Source organism: Castor canadensis, chromosome 5, assembly GCF_047511655.1.
Source record: "Castor canadensis chromosome 5, mCasCan1.hap1v2, whole genome shotgun sequence".
Lineage (NCBI taxonomy): Eukaryota > Metazoa > Chordata > Mammalia > Rodentia > Castoridae > Castor > Castor canadensis.
In genome coordinates this window covers 157,729,227-157,743,139 of record NC_133390.1, presented here as the reverse complement: position 1 = coordinate 157,743,139, position 13,913 = coordinate 157,729,227, and the positions used below count along the sequence as shown (strand labels likewise).

Below are 13,913 nucleotides of genomic sequence, written 5' to 3'. Positions count from 1 at the left end.
GAAGTCACCACAGATCCATTTCTCCCAATTATGAGTTCTTCATAATGATGGGACATTCATGTTTTGAGATTTTTTTTTTAAGCTAAGAGTGTATGTTTAGGGGAGGCGCTGTATGTGGAATAAATGGTTTTAAATTATTTGCGTGTCACTGGTCAAACTTCTTAACAAGTGTATCGTGTGGGTCCCTAGAAATAATTCTTTAGTCTACCACTGGACTGTGAGTTCCAGGTGTTCCAAGATGGGTCTGTTTTGTGTGTGGCTTTCTCCCCAGAACCCAGCACAATATTAGCAGGTGCTTAATAAATGTCTGTGGGTTGAGACAGGCACCCGTGGCTCATGCCTGTAATCCCAGCTACTCAGAAGGCAGAGATCAGGAGGATCACAGTTCGAAGCCAGCCTAGGCAAATAGTTCTTGAGACCCTATCTTGAAAAACCCTATCACAAAAAACTGGGCTAGTAGAGTGGCTCAAGGTGGAGGCCCTGAGTTCAAAGCCCCAGTACCACACCCATACACAAAAGTCTGTGGGTTGAATGAATGAGGCTGAAAAGAAATGAAGTGAATCTTGGTCACACAGATCAGTACTCCTCTTTATGTCTACCTGGATTTTTGGATTTACAAGTCCAACCAAGGGGAAGATGTCTACAGACAGAGGACATAGGCCCTGGAGCTTCCACTCACCTGGACTCCTGGAGGAAGTTGGTGGAGATGGTGGTGGGTGAAAGCACTTACTAAGTAAGCAACTATCTGCCATAATACCATTGGAAACCACACATTGCAATCTTACCAGCCCTGAGCATGGCTATTGGGATATTAACAGAGAGTGGCACATATGAAGGGCAGGCGCCAGGTATTGCAGTAGAACAGGCTAAGCTGCCACCTCTTAGCCTTCTGTGTGATCCTGAGCTGTGGGTGCCCATCTCTGAGCCTCCTTTCCCCAGACTTCACTTGTGGGATTATGGGAATGAAAGAAGATCATCAATGGAAGTGGCAGTCCAGTGATGGTTGATTCTCTGGAAGCCTACCTGCTTGATAACTGCTGACATTAACAACAGCCTTATCAGGATCTTCCAGGCTCTGGGCCAAGGAGCCCCATCTGTCAGGTCTTTTCTGCTTTCCACTAGGTATTAATAGATCCAGAAAGCCCTTATCTCTTCCTTGTTTTCATGCCGGAAATTCTGGTCTTCACTTCTTTTTGCTGCAGCAGGACACAAGGGACAGTGGGAAAAGGACACCTACTTTTATCTAGGATGTGTACCTGAAGATTTTTTTTTTTTTTTTGAGACAGGATCTCATTGTGTTGCCAAGGCTGGTCTCAAACTCCTGGGCTCAAGTGACCCTCTTATCTCAACCTCCCAAGTAGCTGGGACTATAGGAATGTACTACTGGCTTTGGGATATATGCTTGAATACTTTGGGGAGGGTAAGGCTTTGGAAACCCCCTGGCCTTTGCCTCCTCAAAGCCTGAATAATAGATTTTTTACTACGAAATAAACTTGTGTCCTTTTGGGCTTCAGTTTCGTCATCATAGAACTGAACAACCACCATGATGCTTTATATACGACAAATGCTCAGTAAGAATTTGTTGAATGACTATTGGGTAGGAAAGGGCTTTATGAAAGTGTTACTGTTAATGGGCCCCTTAGCAAGGATGGAGAATGGAAACTCCATCTGGAATGGGAATGTGCCAGCTTCTCTCACCTCCGTCAGCGCCTGGCTTCCTTATACAGAATGAAACCCAGCCCTCAGTTTCTCTACTGGGGACTGCGGGGTAGGCAGAGAATGGAAACAGGCAGATTCAGTGTCAGTCAGATTCTGTCACTAGCTGGCTTCTTAGGTAGCTTCCCCTGAATGGGCCTCATTTCCACAGTATAGCAAGAGGCTTATGTGGTGTCTGTGCTCCTTTCTAGTTCTGACACATCGTAGGATTTGCAATGAGTGACTTTCACAAACTGCTTATGTGTGTGTGTGGGGGGGGCTCCTGCCTGGTACTTTCTAAAACCATCTGATAGTCTATAGAACACTTCTAAATCCCTTTGGCAACCCTGGAAGGGGCCAGGCAAGGTGTGTGTGCCTACTTCACAGATGGGGAAACTGAGGCTAAGAGGCATCTTCAGGAGCTGTAATCTGAGGCTGCACTACATATTTTAGTTGTACAGGTCTACCAATTTGTTCTCAAAAGCAAGCACACAAAAATCACCTGGGATAGGGATAGGAAATGCACATTCCTGGGGCGGGGGCTGGCAGAGTGCTCAAGAGGTAAGAGCACCTGCCTAGCAAGCATGAGGCCCTGAGTTCAAACTCCCAGTGGGACCAAAAATAAATAAATGCACATTCCTGGGCTCCTAGAGATTCTAAATTGTCAGGGCTGGTGTGGCCCCAAAGTTAACAAGTGCCAGAGTAATTCTGAAGCGTTACTGGAGCTCCTAGACTGGTAGAGGATGCAGGTGGAGAAAAAGTGTGTTGGGACAGAGGTAGCATGATACAATGAGGAAGTGTGTAATCTCGACTCCAGAGGGCTCCCTAGAGGAGCCCAGGGATCGATTCTTGTTTGTGTCCTAGCTACTTTTTTCTGATGGGTCAACCCTGCCACAGAGCAGGCAAACTTGTAGACCTTATTAAATCTTTGATCTCTGTTCTCAGTGCTGGCACAAGGCCTAGCACGAAGAGACCAGTGTTGACGAGATCGGCTGACCTGAGCGATAAGAAATGCTGATGATGTTCCAGGGCCTCAGGATTAAATGCATTTTCACGTTCAGCACCCTCACCTCCACCCTTTATGAGGTCTAACACGGAACTACTTTAATAGTTGAAACTGCATCATATTGTAAACATCTGTTACCGCTCTGTTCTCTTCCTCTCCTTTTCACTAGTCTGTGGGCTCTTATAGCCCCGAGTCCAGGTCTGAACTGAGCACGTTCAAGAGACGTTTTGAGTGAATGAATGAGCTCAAGTAAAAGCTGTGCAAGTGTTGGGGTTGTGCGTGCCTTGGCTATTGAGATTTCGGCTAGAATGCGGTTGTAGGAAAGTTGTTGGCTATACCAGCCAGACATCCATCCTCATTTGTTGGGCTCTTAACGAAAGGGATAGGGCAGGGTGCAGGATCTGAAACTAAATGGCCTAGTTGGGTCTGATTGAGGATGGGAGATGTGGTTGATGGGGCTAGAACTCTGTAAGTGGGTCTGAGCATCTAGAAAAGAGGAAGGAGACACTCTACGGAGATCACAGCTGAGGGCGTGGGCGAGAACAGGTAAAGGGGTTTGGAGGGTCACCTGGGGTATGTGGATGGTGAGACGTTTACAACCAAGTCCTATAGCTGATCTAAACCTCCCCACTACAGGGATCAACAGGATGGGTGTGTCGGGACGGGGGCGGGGTCCCGGTCCCCACGCCTCCCGAAAGGGTATTCTGGCCTGGGGGCGGGGAGAGTGAACGCGCCTAGCACCACCCCGACAAAGCTTGCGCGCGCCCCGCCCCACGATTGGCCGCCCCGCCCCGCGCCTCCGTCCGGTCCCGCCCTCCGCCGCCGGTCCGGCGCGCTGCAGCCAATGGACGCTACCGCCGCCGCCTTCGTCACATCCCAGATAGCCAATGGTGGCGGCACTCGGCAGCTCGTGGCTCTTTCGCGGCAAAAAGGATTTGGCGCGTAAAAGTGGCCGGGACTTTGCAGGCAGCGGCGGCCGGGGGCGGAGCGGGATCGAGCCCTCGCCGGGGCCAGCCGCCATGGGCCCGCGCCGCCGCCGCCGCCTGCCACCCAGGCCGCGCGGGCCGTGAGCACCATGGCCGTGGCCCCAGCGGGCGGCTCATGCGCGCCGGCGCTGGAGGCCCTGCTCGGGGCCGGAGCGCTGCGGCTGCTCGACTCCTCGCAGATCGTCATCATCTCCACCGCGCAGGACGCCAGCGCCCAGCCGGGCCCCGCCGGCCCCGCCGCCGGCCCCCGCGACCCCGACCTGCTGCTCTTCGCCACGCCGCAGGCGCCCCGGCCCACACCCAGCGCGCCGCGCCCGGCTCTCGGCCGCCCGCCGGTACGGACTCCAGGGACGCCGGGCCGAGTGCGTTGCCGTAGCCCCCGCGCTGACCCGGGCGGGCGCGGTGTTTGGCCTGGAGGCGGCGGGGGAGGGGTGGACTGAGGCGTCCGCGCTGGGCGGTGCAGAGCCTGGGTTGGGCCTCTGGGCTCCGCCCCGGGGTGCGGGGTGACCGAGGGCCGGTCCCTGTTTGCTCCTCTGCGCTCTGGGCCTCAGCTTTCTCACCCGAACCGCTTGAGTGTCAGACTTAGTGATAATAATGGTCCACGTGTATCCAGCTGGCTCTTAGTGCATGCCAGGCCTTCGGCACACTTCAAGCCAACCCAAACGCCCAACCCCGCTGTGAGCTCGGTATCGTCACGTGCCCATCTGACGGAGGGAGGAACTGAGGCCCAGACCGGGAAGTGACTTGTCCCCGTCACACAGCTGCAGGTGGTGGGACTGGGATTTGAACTCCTGTTTGCTGGTGGCTTGAGACCAGAAATTGCAGCTAGTGGGTAGTAGGCACGGCTGCTGGGGAGGTGCAAGGGGACGACATTGGGGATCCATTGAGACCCTCCTTCCTGCCCCGATGCTGGACTGCCAGGTGCAGGCCTGGCCCCAGGCCTCTGGGGAGAGGCCGCCTTTCTCTGCAGGAGCGGGGCACTGGGCCAGCTGCTGGTCCCCTCCCTCTGCCTGTCCTTCCATCTGCCACCCTCCCAGCCCCTGGTTGCCATGGATCCTCATTAATCAGACATGCAGACCCCTGAGCCTCGGAGTTGAAGGACTGAGTGGGCCGGGCTCTGGGTGCAGGAGAGGAGGCTCCAGTACCCAGAGACAGAAAGCGTCCCAGGGAGGTCCCCTGCATCAGGTTTTCCTGATCCCTGAGCAGCAGGAAGCCCAAGACCAGCTGGGACTTGGGGAGGGGGCGGCTACAGAAGCAGTGAATTACAGTGGCAGGAGGGAGTGGTGGCCTGGAGGTAGGACCAGCAGTCTAGGGTAGGGGCAGCCCAGGAAGGATGGGGGTTAGCAGGGGGCTTGGAGCAAGTGGGAGGAGCAATGCAGGGCCCAGGACAAGGAGGTAGAAGCTGCTCCAGTGCTGATGGGGGTGTGGGTGGCAGCTGGTCCCGAGGTATCCTGGAAAGACCCCCCCCACCCAACCTCTTGGCCCATGCCCAGTGCTGCCTTCCTTCCTTCAGGAGTCACCAAGATGCTAATAATGACAATAGCTGCCCCCATTGTTTAGAGGAAATTTTGAGCACACTTTACCCAATTAACTCATTTAACCCTGTCAGCAATCTTCCCTTTTTATAGATGGGGAAGCTGAAGCCCAGAGTTGTTTGAACCTTCCCATGTCATTCAGCTAGGGAGTGATGGGACCAGGCAGAATTTTGTGAATGTTGACCTGGAGATGCTACTAGAAGTTGAAGAAAGTCCAGAAAGGTCTCAGGGGCTTGTGTCAGGGGTGTGTCTCCTGTTTACTCTATGGGCCTGTCCCTGAGAGTACTAGCTTGGGCCTGGGCAGGTGTTCTCTGTTCACTGCATGACAGCACTTAGGCCAGGGGCTGTAGAGACCTGACACCTGTGGGTCCTGTCCTCACAGAGCTCAACTGCAGGCCCAAAGGGAGGGTGGACTGGGAGGAAGAGAAATGCCCTCTGTCTCCTCACCCCCAGTTGTGTCAGGGGCAGGCAGCTTTGGTGGCCCAAGCATTCCATTCATTCAACATTTGAGCCAATGAGGGCTTATGGTTGGCATAGAGGCAAGTAAGGACCCCTGCTCTCCTAGAACTTAGGGGCCAACAGGCATTTTCTGGGGTGGGGTTGGGGGGAGGCTGGCACCATCCTAGAGCTGAAAGCCAGCAATTCAGGCCCAGCGTTTGGTTTCCACTAACTATGCTTTGGCTTTTCTTTGGGGGCAGTTCTTAAAATAAGCTACAGGCTTGGTTTTTGTCCTGGTGAGCGTTTGTCAAGTGTCTTCTGTATACAGGTCTCTAAACAATTCATATATTCCTCCTGGCCTGCTTGTCTACCTCTACCACATTCTCATGGTCATTAAAAATAAGTGAGAGAGAGAAACAACAATAAGAAACTAGCTGGGCTTGTTGATACACAACTGTAATCCCAGCATTCTGTGGCAAGAAGATCAGGAGTTCAAGGCCAGCCTGTGCTACATAGGAAGCCTGCCTCAGAAAGCCAAAACAACAACAACAAGAAAAACTAAAGCTTTGCATTGTACATATAATAAGCATGTTTATTGTAGAAAGCAGAGTTAAGAAACTAGAAAGCTAACTAGAGGCATAGCTCAGTGGTAGAGCACTTGCCTAGCATGTATTAAGGCCCTGGGTTTGATCACCAGCACTGCAAAAAAATCAGCCCATTTTTCCTTTTCTAAGGCTGTTTTTTTTTTAGGTGGTTGTGACATTTCATTATTTACAGTTTTAAAAATTGTAATGTCTCCTTTTTGTTCCAAAAGTGCATTGTTCACATTGCTCAGGAAAGGCAACAATCTTCTATGGTCCTCCAATGCGGAGGTTGCCCCTGAAACGGGGAGTCGTGGCTCAAGTGGTAGAGCACCTGCCTTGCAAGTGTGAAGCCCTGAGTTCAAACCCCAGGACTGCAAAAAAAAAAAAAAAATGTTGGGGGTATAGCTCAAGTGACAGAGCACTTGCCTCACAGAAACTGAACCAGAGGAAAGCCTATGAGATTTGTAGTCTAGGAAAGGACTCTACATCTCTTGCTTTACCACAGTGTTTTACTTCTCAAAATCCTAAGAGGACCAAATTGACCTGCCTCATACCTTGACATCTGTGTAGTATTCCAGGAGCTCAGGAAGTCATGGTCTTCCTGGCCTCTTCCATGGATGGAGTCATTCAGATTTTTTCACCAGTGTTCATCCCTGGCTTTCAGGATCCATGTGCCAGCATTTACCTAGAGAATGGTGACAGAAATAGCATCTGGCCTGCCATCAGGAGTGGGCAAGGATACCAGGGAGAAGGCAAGGATGGGGCGCCCCAGCAGGGCTCTAGGGCCGAGGCTGCTCTGAAGTGATGGGTAAGGTTCTAGCCCGGAGACGGTAGCAACAGGTGTGAGGAGGGGAAGGAGGCTTGGGCAATCCAGGGAGAGGGACCAGCCTGAGCTAAGTCTTAAAGGCAGAAATTTGCAGAAAGAAAAAAACCACCTAAGCAGAAGTTGTGGCAGAGGAGGGTAAAGGAAGCAGAGCCAGAAGAAAGTCTTAGACAGGGGTTATAGGTGATGAGAATTGGGAGAGGATTGCTGCTGTGGAGGGGAACAGTTGGAGGCAGTGAGACCAGTGTAGAGACTGCTGGGACAGTCCATGGGAGATTGATTGTGGCTGTGGTGACTGGATGGGATGAAAGTGACTAACCAGGCTGGATGCAGGTCCAGCTCAGAGAGCCATGTGGCTGCTGGAGGGCTGAACAAATCTGTTCCAGTCACAGTGCACTTGAGCAGCCTGTGGGACTTCAGTACAATCTCCATTCCTGAGTGTCTGACCTATGAGAGGTGCATGGAGGTTAGGAGCTCAGGAACTCAGGGTCTTCCTCAGGCTGTCCTGGGTAGGAATCATTGTCCTGCTAGTCCACAGAATGGAGTGAGCTGATGAATGCAAAGCAGCTGGTAAGCACCAGTTGCTCCCATAGTTCTAGATTAGTAGATTAAAGACCAGAGAGGAGCCAGGTGCCAGTGGCTCACACCTGTAATCATAGCTACTCAGAAGGCAGAGATCAGGAGGATCTCTGTTCGAAGCCAGCTGGGAAAAATAGTTCAAAAGACTGTACCTCAAAACAACCCATCATAAAAAAGGGCTGGCGGAGTAGCTCAAGGTGTAGGCCCTGAGTTCAAACCTCAGTACCGCAAAAAAGAACTGGAAAGGAAGTGACTTGCCAGGGGTCCTGTATACTCAGTGGCTTAAAACAATAGTTTCTGTGTGTTAGGAACTCAGGATAGTTATCTGGATGCTTCTGACTTCAGGTCTCTTTTTTTTTCCTTGGTGGAACTGGGGGTTTTGAACTTAGGGACTTATGCTTGCTAGGCAGGTGCTCTTACTGCTTGAGCTACACCACCAGCCCCTGGAGTTTCTTTTGAGACTGCAGCCAAAATGCTGTAAGTCCTGACTAAGGTTGGAGGATTTGCTTCCAAGCTCTCCCACTTTATCATTGGGGAGAATTCTTGGTTCCTTGTCACTGGGACCTGCCATTAGGGCTACTTTATATGTGACATGACTGCAAACCCTACCTCCCGCCCCATGAGTGATCCAATTTAGAGAGCAAGGAGGAAGCTCCAGTGCCTCTGTGACCTAGTCCCAGAAAGTAACACAGTATCACTTTAGCCACATCCTATTCACTAGAAGCAAGCTACTTGCTTGATCTGGCCTGTATTTAAGGAGAGAATTAACTTCCATCTTTTGAAAGGAGATGTGTCAAAAATTTTGCAGATAGCTGATATAGCTGAGAGGTAGAGTGTGTGCTTAGCATGCACAAGGCCCTAGTTTTGGTCTCCAACACCATAAAACTTTTTCTTCTTCCATATATATTTAAAACCATTCCACAGGAAGGTTGTATAGCTGGGGCTTGAACTCAGGTCTTCTGCCTTCCATTTGAGTGTCCCATGTGGTAGGATTCTGACCCCTTGCTGGGTCCCCTAGGATCTGTCTCACAGTTAAACATCCTAGTTAGAGAAACTGAGGTGGGGCAGTGCCCAGGGGTTTCAAGTCCTCAGCCATGTCTTTGTGGACTCACTCTTGGTTACTGGGCATCTTCCATGGTTTCTGCTACAGGTGAAGCGGAGGCTGGACCTGGAAACTGACCATCAGTACCTGGCTGAGAGCAGTGGACCAGTCCGGGGTAGAGGCCGGCACCCAGGAAAAGGTACCCATGGAATCTAGTTGGACAGGGCCCTCTGAGCAGGCCCAGGTTGGGGGTGTGGATAGGCAAAAAAAAGCTTGCAGACCAAAGTCTAGCTGGTTAGGCCTCTGGGGGCCCAGCAGGCAGCTGGAATGGCTTCCTGGCATGGCTTCCTCAGACTCCGTGGGTGGGGAGTTCCCCAGCCAGAGGAGGAATGCTGTGGTTGTCAGGCAGCAGCCACAGGGCCTCCCTGCATGGTCTGACCAAGGGGAAGGAGCCATCTACCCTGTACTGCTGCTCTGCATTGCCAGACAGACAGACCTGGCTGGAAGTGGGCAGAGTACTGAGGGGCCCACTGACCCTTGGCCCCAGGTGTGAAGTCTCCCGGAGAGAAGTCACGCTATGAGACGTCGTTGAATCTGACCACCAAACGCTTCCTGGAGCTGCTGAGTCGCTCAGCCGATGGTGTTGTTGACCTGAACTGGGCAGCTGAGGTGCTGAAGGTGCAGAAACGGCGCATCTACGACATCACCAACGTCCTTGAGGGCATCCAGCTCATTGCCAAGAAGTCCAAGAACCATATCCAGTGGCTGTAGGTACCAGCCAGGCAGGGGAATAGGCAGAAGCCAGGCCAGGCAGAAGTGTGCCTGCCTGTGCCAGCCTGCGCCTTTCATCTAACAGCTGGGAAGGGTGGCTTCCCTGGTGGTGATAGATGCTGAGAAGTACAGAAATCTTACTTGTCCAGCTGCAGTTGTATGGGTTCACCTGGGTAAACCCCTTCCTGGACCAAATAAAGAACATTTCCAATCTCACAGAAGTTCCTTTGTGCCCCCCCTTGTACCTGTGACCACTGTTCTGACTTCTGCCATCGATAAGATTTGTCTGACAAATGTTTTATTCTTGATAATTCTTGATTTATTTTTTTTCCTTCCTCCTTCCCTCCCCAAGCATCTTGCTGCCATTTTTGACCTTTGCCTTTTGTTTTTGATAGATCATTCCATTCTGTATGGTTTGCTTTGTCTTTTTACTTGACAACATGTCAAATGTACTACATCTAATGTAGTACATTTAATTCAACTATGTCAGATTCCATGGGGTGTCTGTGCCCTCATTTACTTACCTAGCCACCTAGTAGGGACATGTAGGTGTTTGTTGACAGACCAGGCTTTAAACCTATACCAAGCTGACTTGGAGCCCAGCTGATAAGCTGGAGCCAGAGATGGGAAAGGGCTTGCCTGGGCCTCATAGAACAGCAGCAGGAGCAAACCATCCTGAGGGCCAGGGCTGAAGGGCAGAGGGCCAGGAGCTTCTAACCCTCCCAGGTTCCTCCCCACAGAGGCAGCCAGGCCACAGTGGGGATCGGTGGACGGCTAGAAGGGCTGACCCAGGACCTCCAGCAACTGCAGGAGAGTGAGCAGCAGCTGGACCACCTGATGCACATCTGTACCACGCAGCTGCGGCTGCTTTCTGAAGACTCTGACAGCCAGCGATATCCTTGGATTGACTAGAGGGTGTGGAGGGCAGAATGGCAGGTGGGTGCCCTACCTCAGTGAGACTTGAGAGTTATCCTGGACCCTGGACTCAGGAGGGTTTTGGCTTTAGATGCAAGTCCTGCCTCAGCATTTACTCACCATGTGACCCTGAACAGGTTAGCTAACCTCTGTGGGACTTAGTTTCATCTATAAAAGAGGAATAGTATAATACCTAATTCCAAAATTGTGAAGATTAAAAAAAGAAGCAAGGTGTGGCACATGCCACACCTTCTAGCACTTGGAAGGTAGACTGGAGGATCAGAAGTTTCAGGCCAGCCAGGGCTACATAGTGAGATTCTGTCTCAAAAAACAAAAATGGACTGGGGGTATGTGGGAGGACCTGAATTCAAACTCCAGTACCACCATCAAATAAAAAGAAAAGCTAGCACCAATGATAACAAGCATTTATTTAGCACAGTGATTCAGTACATGATTGTAGGTTTGAAGTTAGAGACCATTTTTTTTGTTTGTTTTTCATTCACAAAAATAGAAACTTCAGTAAAATGTATTATTTTTGGCAATACGGAGGTTCGAACTCAGGGCTTCATGCTTGCTAGACAGGTGCTCTACCACTTGAGCTACTCTGCCAATGCTTTTGGTGTTGGATATTTTCAAGATAGGGTCTCTCAGACTATTTGCTTTGAACCATGATCTATGCCTCTTGAGTACCTAGAATTACAGGCATGAGCCACTGGTGCCCAGCAAAGATGTATTTCTTTTTAATGGATGTTGAAATTGTATTTATAAATTTTGGGTACAACCATCAATTGACACCAAGATTATGGACCAAAATAAATTCCCAACCCCTGAAGTTTGTTTATTTTATGTGGAATATCACAGGCAACCATCATTATTAGCTTGGAATTAGGTTGGTAAATGGTCCCATTGTACAGCTGTGGCAATTGAAGTTTAGGAGAATGAGGTTTTGAGCGCTTACTATGTGTTAGGCACTGGGGTGGGTAGTCTAGAGGTAAGGAGTAACTAGGCAGCTGTGGGCTCTGCCTCATGAGCTTTCTGGGTCAGTGGCCTCTCAAAAGCCAAAGGTCATAAGGTCCTTGACTCCACCAACCCTGGCCTATGTGACCTGCCAGGACCTTCGTAGCATTGCAGACCCTGCAGAGCAGATGGTCATGGTGATCAAGGCCCCTCCGGAGACCCAACTCCAAGCTGTGGACTCTTCAGAGGTGAGACCAGGGACTCCAGGCCTGACCAGGACAGGCTGGGCTGGGCTGGTGGGCACTCAGGCCTCAGTTTATCCTGCCTGCTGCCTCCACCCAGACCTTTCAGATCTCCCTTAAGAGCAAACAAGGCCCCATCGATGTTTTCCTGTGCCCTGAGGAGAGTGCCGGGATCAGCCCTGCGAAGACCCCATCCCAGGAGGCATCTTCTGGGGAGGAGGACAAGACAGATGACCCTGTCACTGCAGTGCCACCACCATCATCTCTCCCCTCATCCCCATCCGTGGATCCTGGCCAATCCCTGCTCAGCCTGGAGCAAGGTAGGTAAAGGGGAGCTCTTCTAGGTAGGCCAGCAGGCATGGCAGCCCCCTTTTCCTCCCTACCAGCTACCCCTGGCCTATGATGTTCCCCTATCTCCCCAGAGCCCCTGCTATCACGGATGGGTGGCCTGCGGGCCCCTGTGGACGAGGACCGCCTATCCCCATTGGTGGCTGCAGACTCGCTTCTGGAGCATGTGCGAGAGGACTTCTCTGGTCTCCTTCCTGAGGAGTTCATCAGCCTCTCCCCACCCCAGGAGGCCCTTGACTACCACTTTGGCCTTGAGGAGGGTGAGGGCATCAGAGACCTTTTTGACTGTGACTTTGGGGACCTTACCCCCCTGGATTTCTGACAGGGGCTTCGGGGCTCAGGGTCTCCTGAGGCGCACACCCCATGTCAGCAGCCCTGGAGCCCCCTGCTCCAGGCTATACTTCCAGCCTGATACTTTCTTTTCTGTCTCCAGTAGCTTCTAGCTCTGGACTCTGGTCGCCGCCAGGGGTAGCAGGCCAGAAAGGGAAGGATTCTGTGTTTGTGGTGTATATGTGCATGCACCCAGCACCTCACACGTGTGTACCTGGGGTGAATGTGGTGTGCAAGTATGTGTGTGTGCACCTGTACCGGGGAATGAAGGTGAACACATCTGTGTGTACACTGCAGCGTGCCCTGGTGTGTCCACGTGTGTGTGGATGAGTCCATGTGTGCACATGGGGGGCTCTAACTGCACTTTCGGTCTCCTTGCTCCAGGGGCCCTGTGAGGCCTAGGTGGCCACCTGCTCTTAGAATCCCAGATGGGGAGGCCTTGGCTGGCTGGGTTTGCAGGGCTGCAAGAGCACTTCTGTCTTAAAGGCTTTCTGATCGAAGCTTTAATGGAGCGTTATTTATTTATCGAGGCCTCTTTGGCAAGCCCAGGGAGCGAGCAAAGGTGGGAGGGGTATGGGGCTGATACCCCAACTCCCTGTACCCCTGAGCAAGGGCAGGGGTCCCCTAGCTATTCTTTTGCCCCACCCTGAAGGAGCTACGGCCTGAGTGGTTTATTTATTGGGAAGGGGGGGAGACAGACTGACTGATGGCCATGGGTGGATGGAGAGATGGTCCCTTTCCAGAGGGGTCACTTCCTGACCCTAGTTGTCCCCAGATGGATATGATGGGAGAGGTGAGTAGGGACGGTCACTGACAGGGTTAGGCAGGAGGGGTGGATGAAGGGCTCCCAAGCCCAGACTGAGGTCTGGTGTTTGAAGGGTCACCCCTTATTGCTCTGTCCCACCCTCCAATCTGCACTTTGATTTGTTTCCTAACAGCTCTGTTCCCTCCTGCTTTGGTCTTAATAAATATTTTGATGATGGTTGGGTTGAGTTTTGGGACTCTGTACTCCATGTAAGTCTGGAGGTGGGGGAAGCCAAGGTTGCTGGGAAAAAGTGCTCTCCCCTTCTCCCTGTCCCTATCTGACCTAATTTCCTTTGAGTCTCGTTACCCCAAGAAAGGAAGTCTTCATCACCATTTTTCCTAACTTAAAAACTGACCCTTGCTGGGCACTGGTGGCTCATGCCTGCAATCCTAGCTACTCAGGAGGCAAAGATCTGGAGTATCGTGGTTCAAAGCCAGCCCCTAGCAAATAGTTCTGTGAGACTTTATCTCAAAAAAAACCCACCTCAAAAAAGAGCTGGAGAGTGGCTCAGGCAGTAGGGAGCCTGCCTAGCAAGCATGAGGACCTGAATTCAAACCCCAGTGCCACCAAAAAAAACCCCAAAACTGACCCAGTGAGTACTTTTACTTGTAGGAAGTTACACATACTACCAAGTGCAGAAAGGAATAGGTGAACCTCCCTCCTTTCGCGGTCCCAGGGGCCATTGTGGTGGTTGCTCTTTCCTTCCATGCACTTCTGGACATTAGTAAACATGCAGCAAATACAGTGGAATGTGTTTATATTTGTGTCAGGCACTTTCTAACCTGGGGATACCTGTGTTCCCTCCCTCTCGAGGCTCTCAGGGTCTGGTGATGTGCACAAATGAGAAAATCGGCTTT

General features: G+C 51.6%; 1 protein-coding gene across 2 annotated transcripts; it reads left to right on the top strand.

Annotated features, from left to right (window-relative positions):
* The first annotated feature begins 3,761 nt into the window (after nt 1–3,761).
* On the top strand, nt 3,762–13,237 carry E2f1 (E2F transcription factor 1). 2 transcript variants are annotated; one of them, XM_020170273.2, is made up of 7 exons: nt 3,762–4,022; nt 8,797–8,887; nt 9,236–9,455; nt 10,200–10,352; nt 11,465–11,579; nt 11,674–11,893; nt 11,996–13,237. In XM_020170273.2, the coding sequence occupies exons 1-7, from the start codon at nt 3,777–3,779 to the stop codon at nt 12,241–12,243; spliced, it is 1,293 nt and encodes a 430-aa protein (XP_020025862.2). In that variant the 5' UTR covers nt 3,762–3,776; the 3' UTR covers nt 12,244–13,237. The 2 variants fall into 2 exon arrangements, with proteins under 2 accessions (XP_020025862.2, XP_073930670.1); XM_074074569.1 differs by having other exon boundaries at nt 11,647–11,893.
* The last annotated feature ends 676 nt before the right edge of the window (nt 13,238–13,913 follow it).

What these genes read in the sequence shown, in the direction of transcription:
- E2f1 (XM_074074569.1), top strand. Translation starts at nt 3,777, where the DNA reads ATGGCCGTGGCCCCAGCGGGCGGCTCATGCGCGCCGGCGCTGGAGGCC. An exon ending in AGGCCGGCACCCAGGAAAAG is followed by an intron (nt 8,888 to 9,235) that starts GTACCCATGGAA and finishes CCTTGGCCCCAG; the next exon opens with GTGTGAAGTCTCCCGGAGAG. An exon ending in AAGCTGTGGACTCTTCAGAG is followed by an intron (nt 11,580 to 11,646) that starts GTGAGACCAGGG and finishes CTCAGGCCTCAG; the next exon opens with TTTATCCTGCCTGCTGCCTC.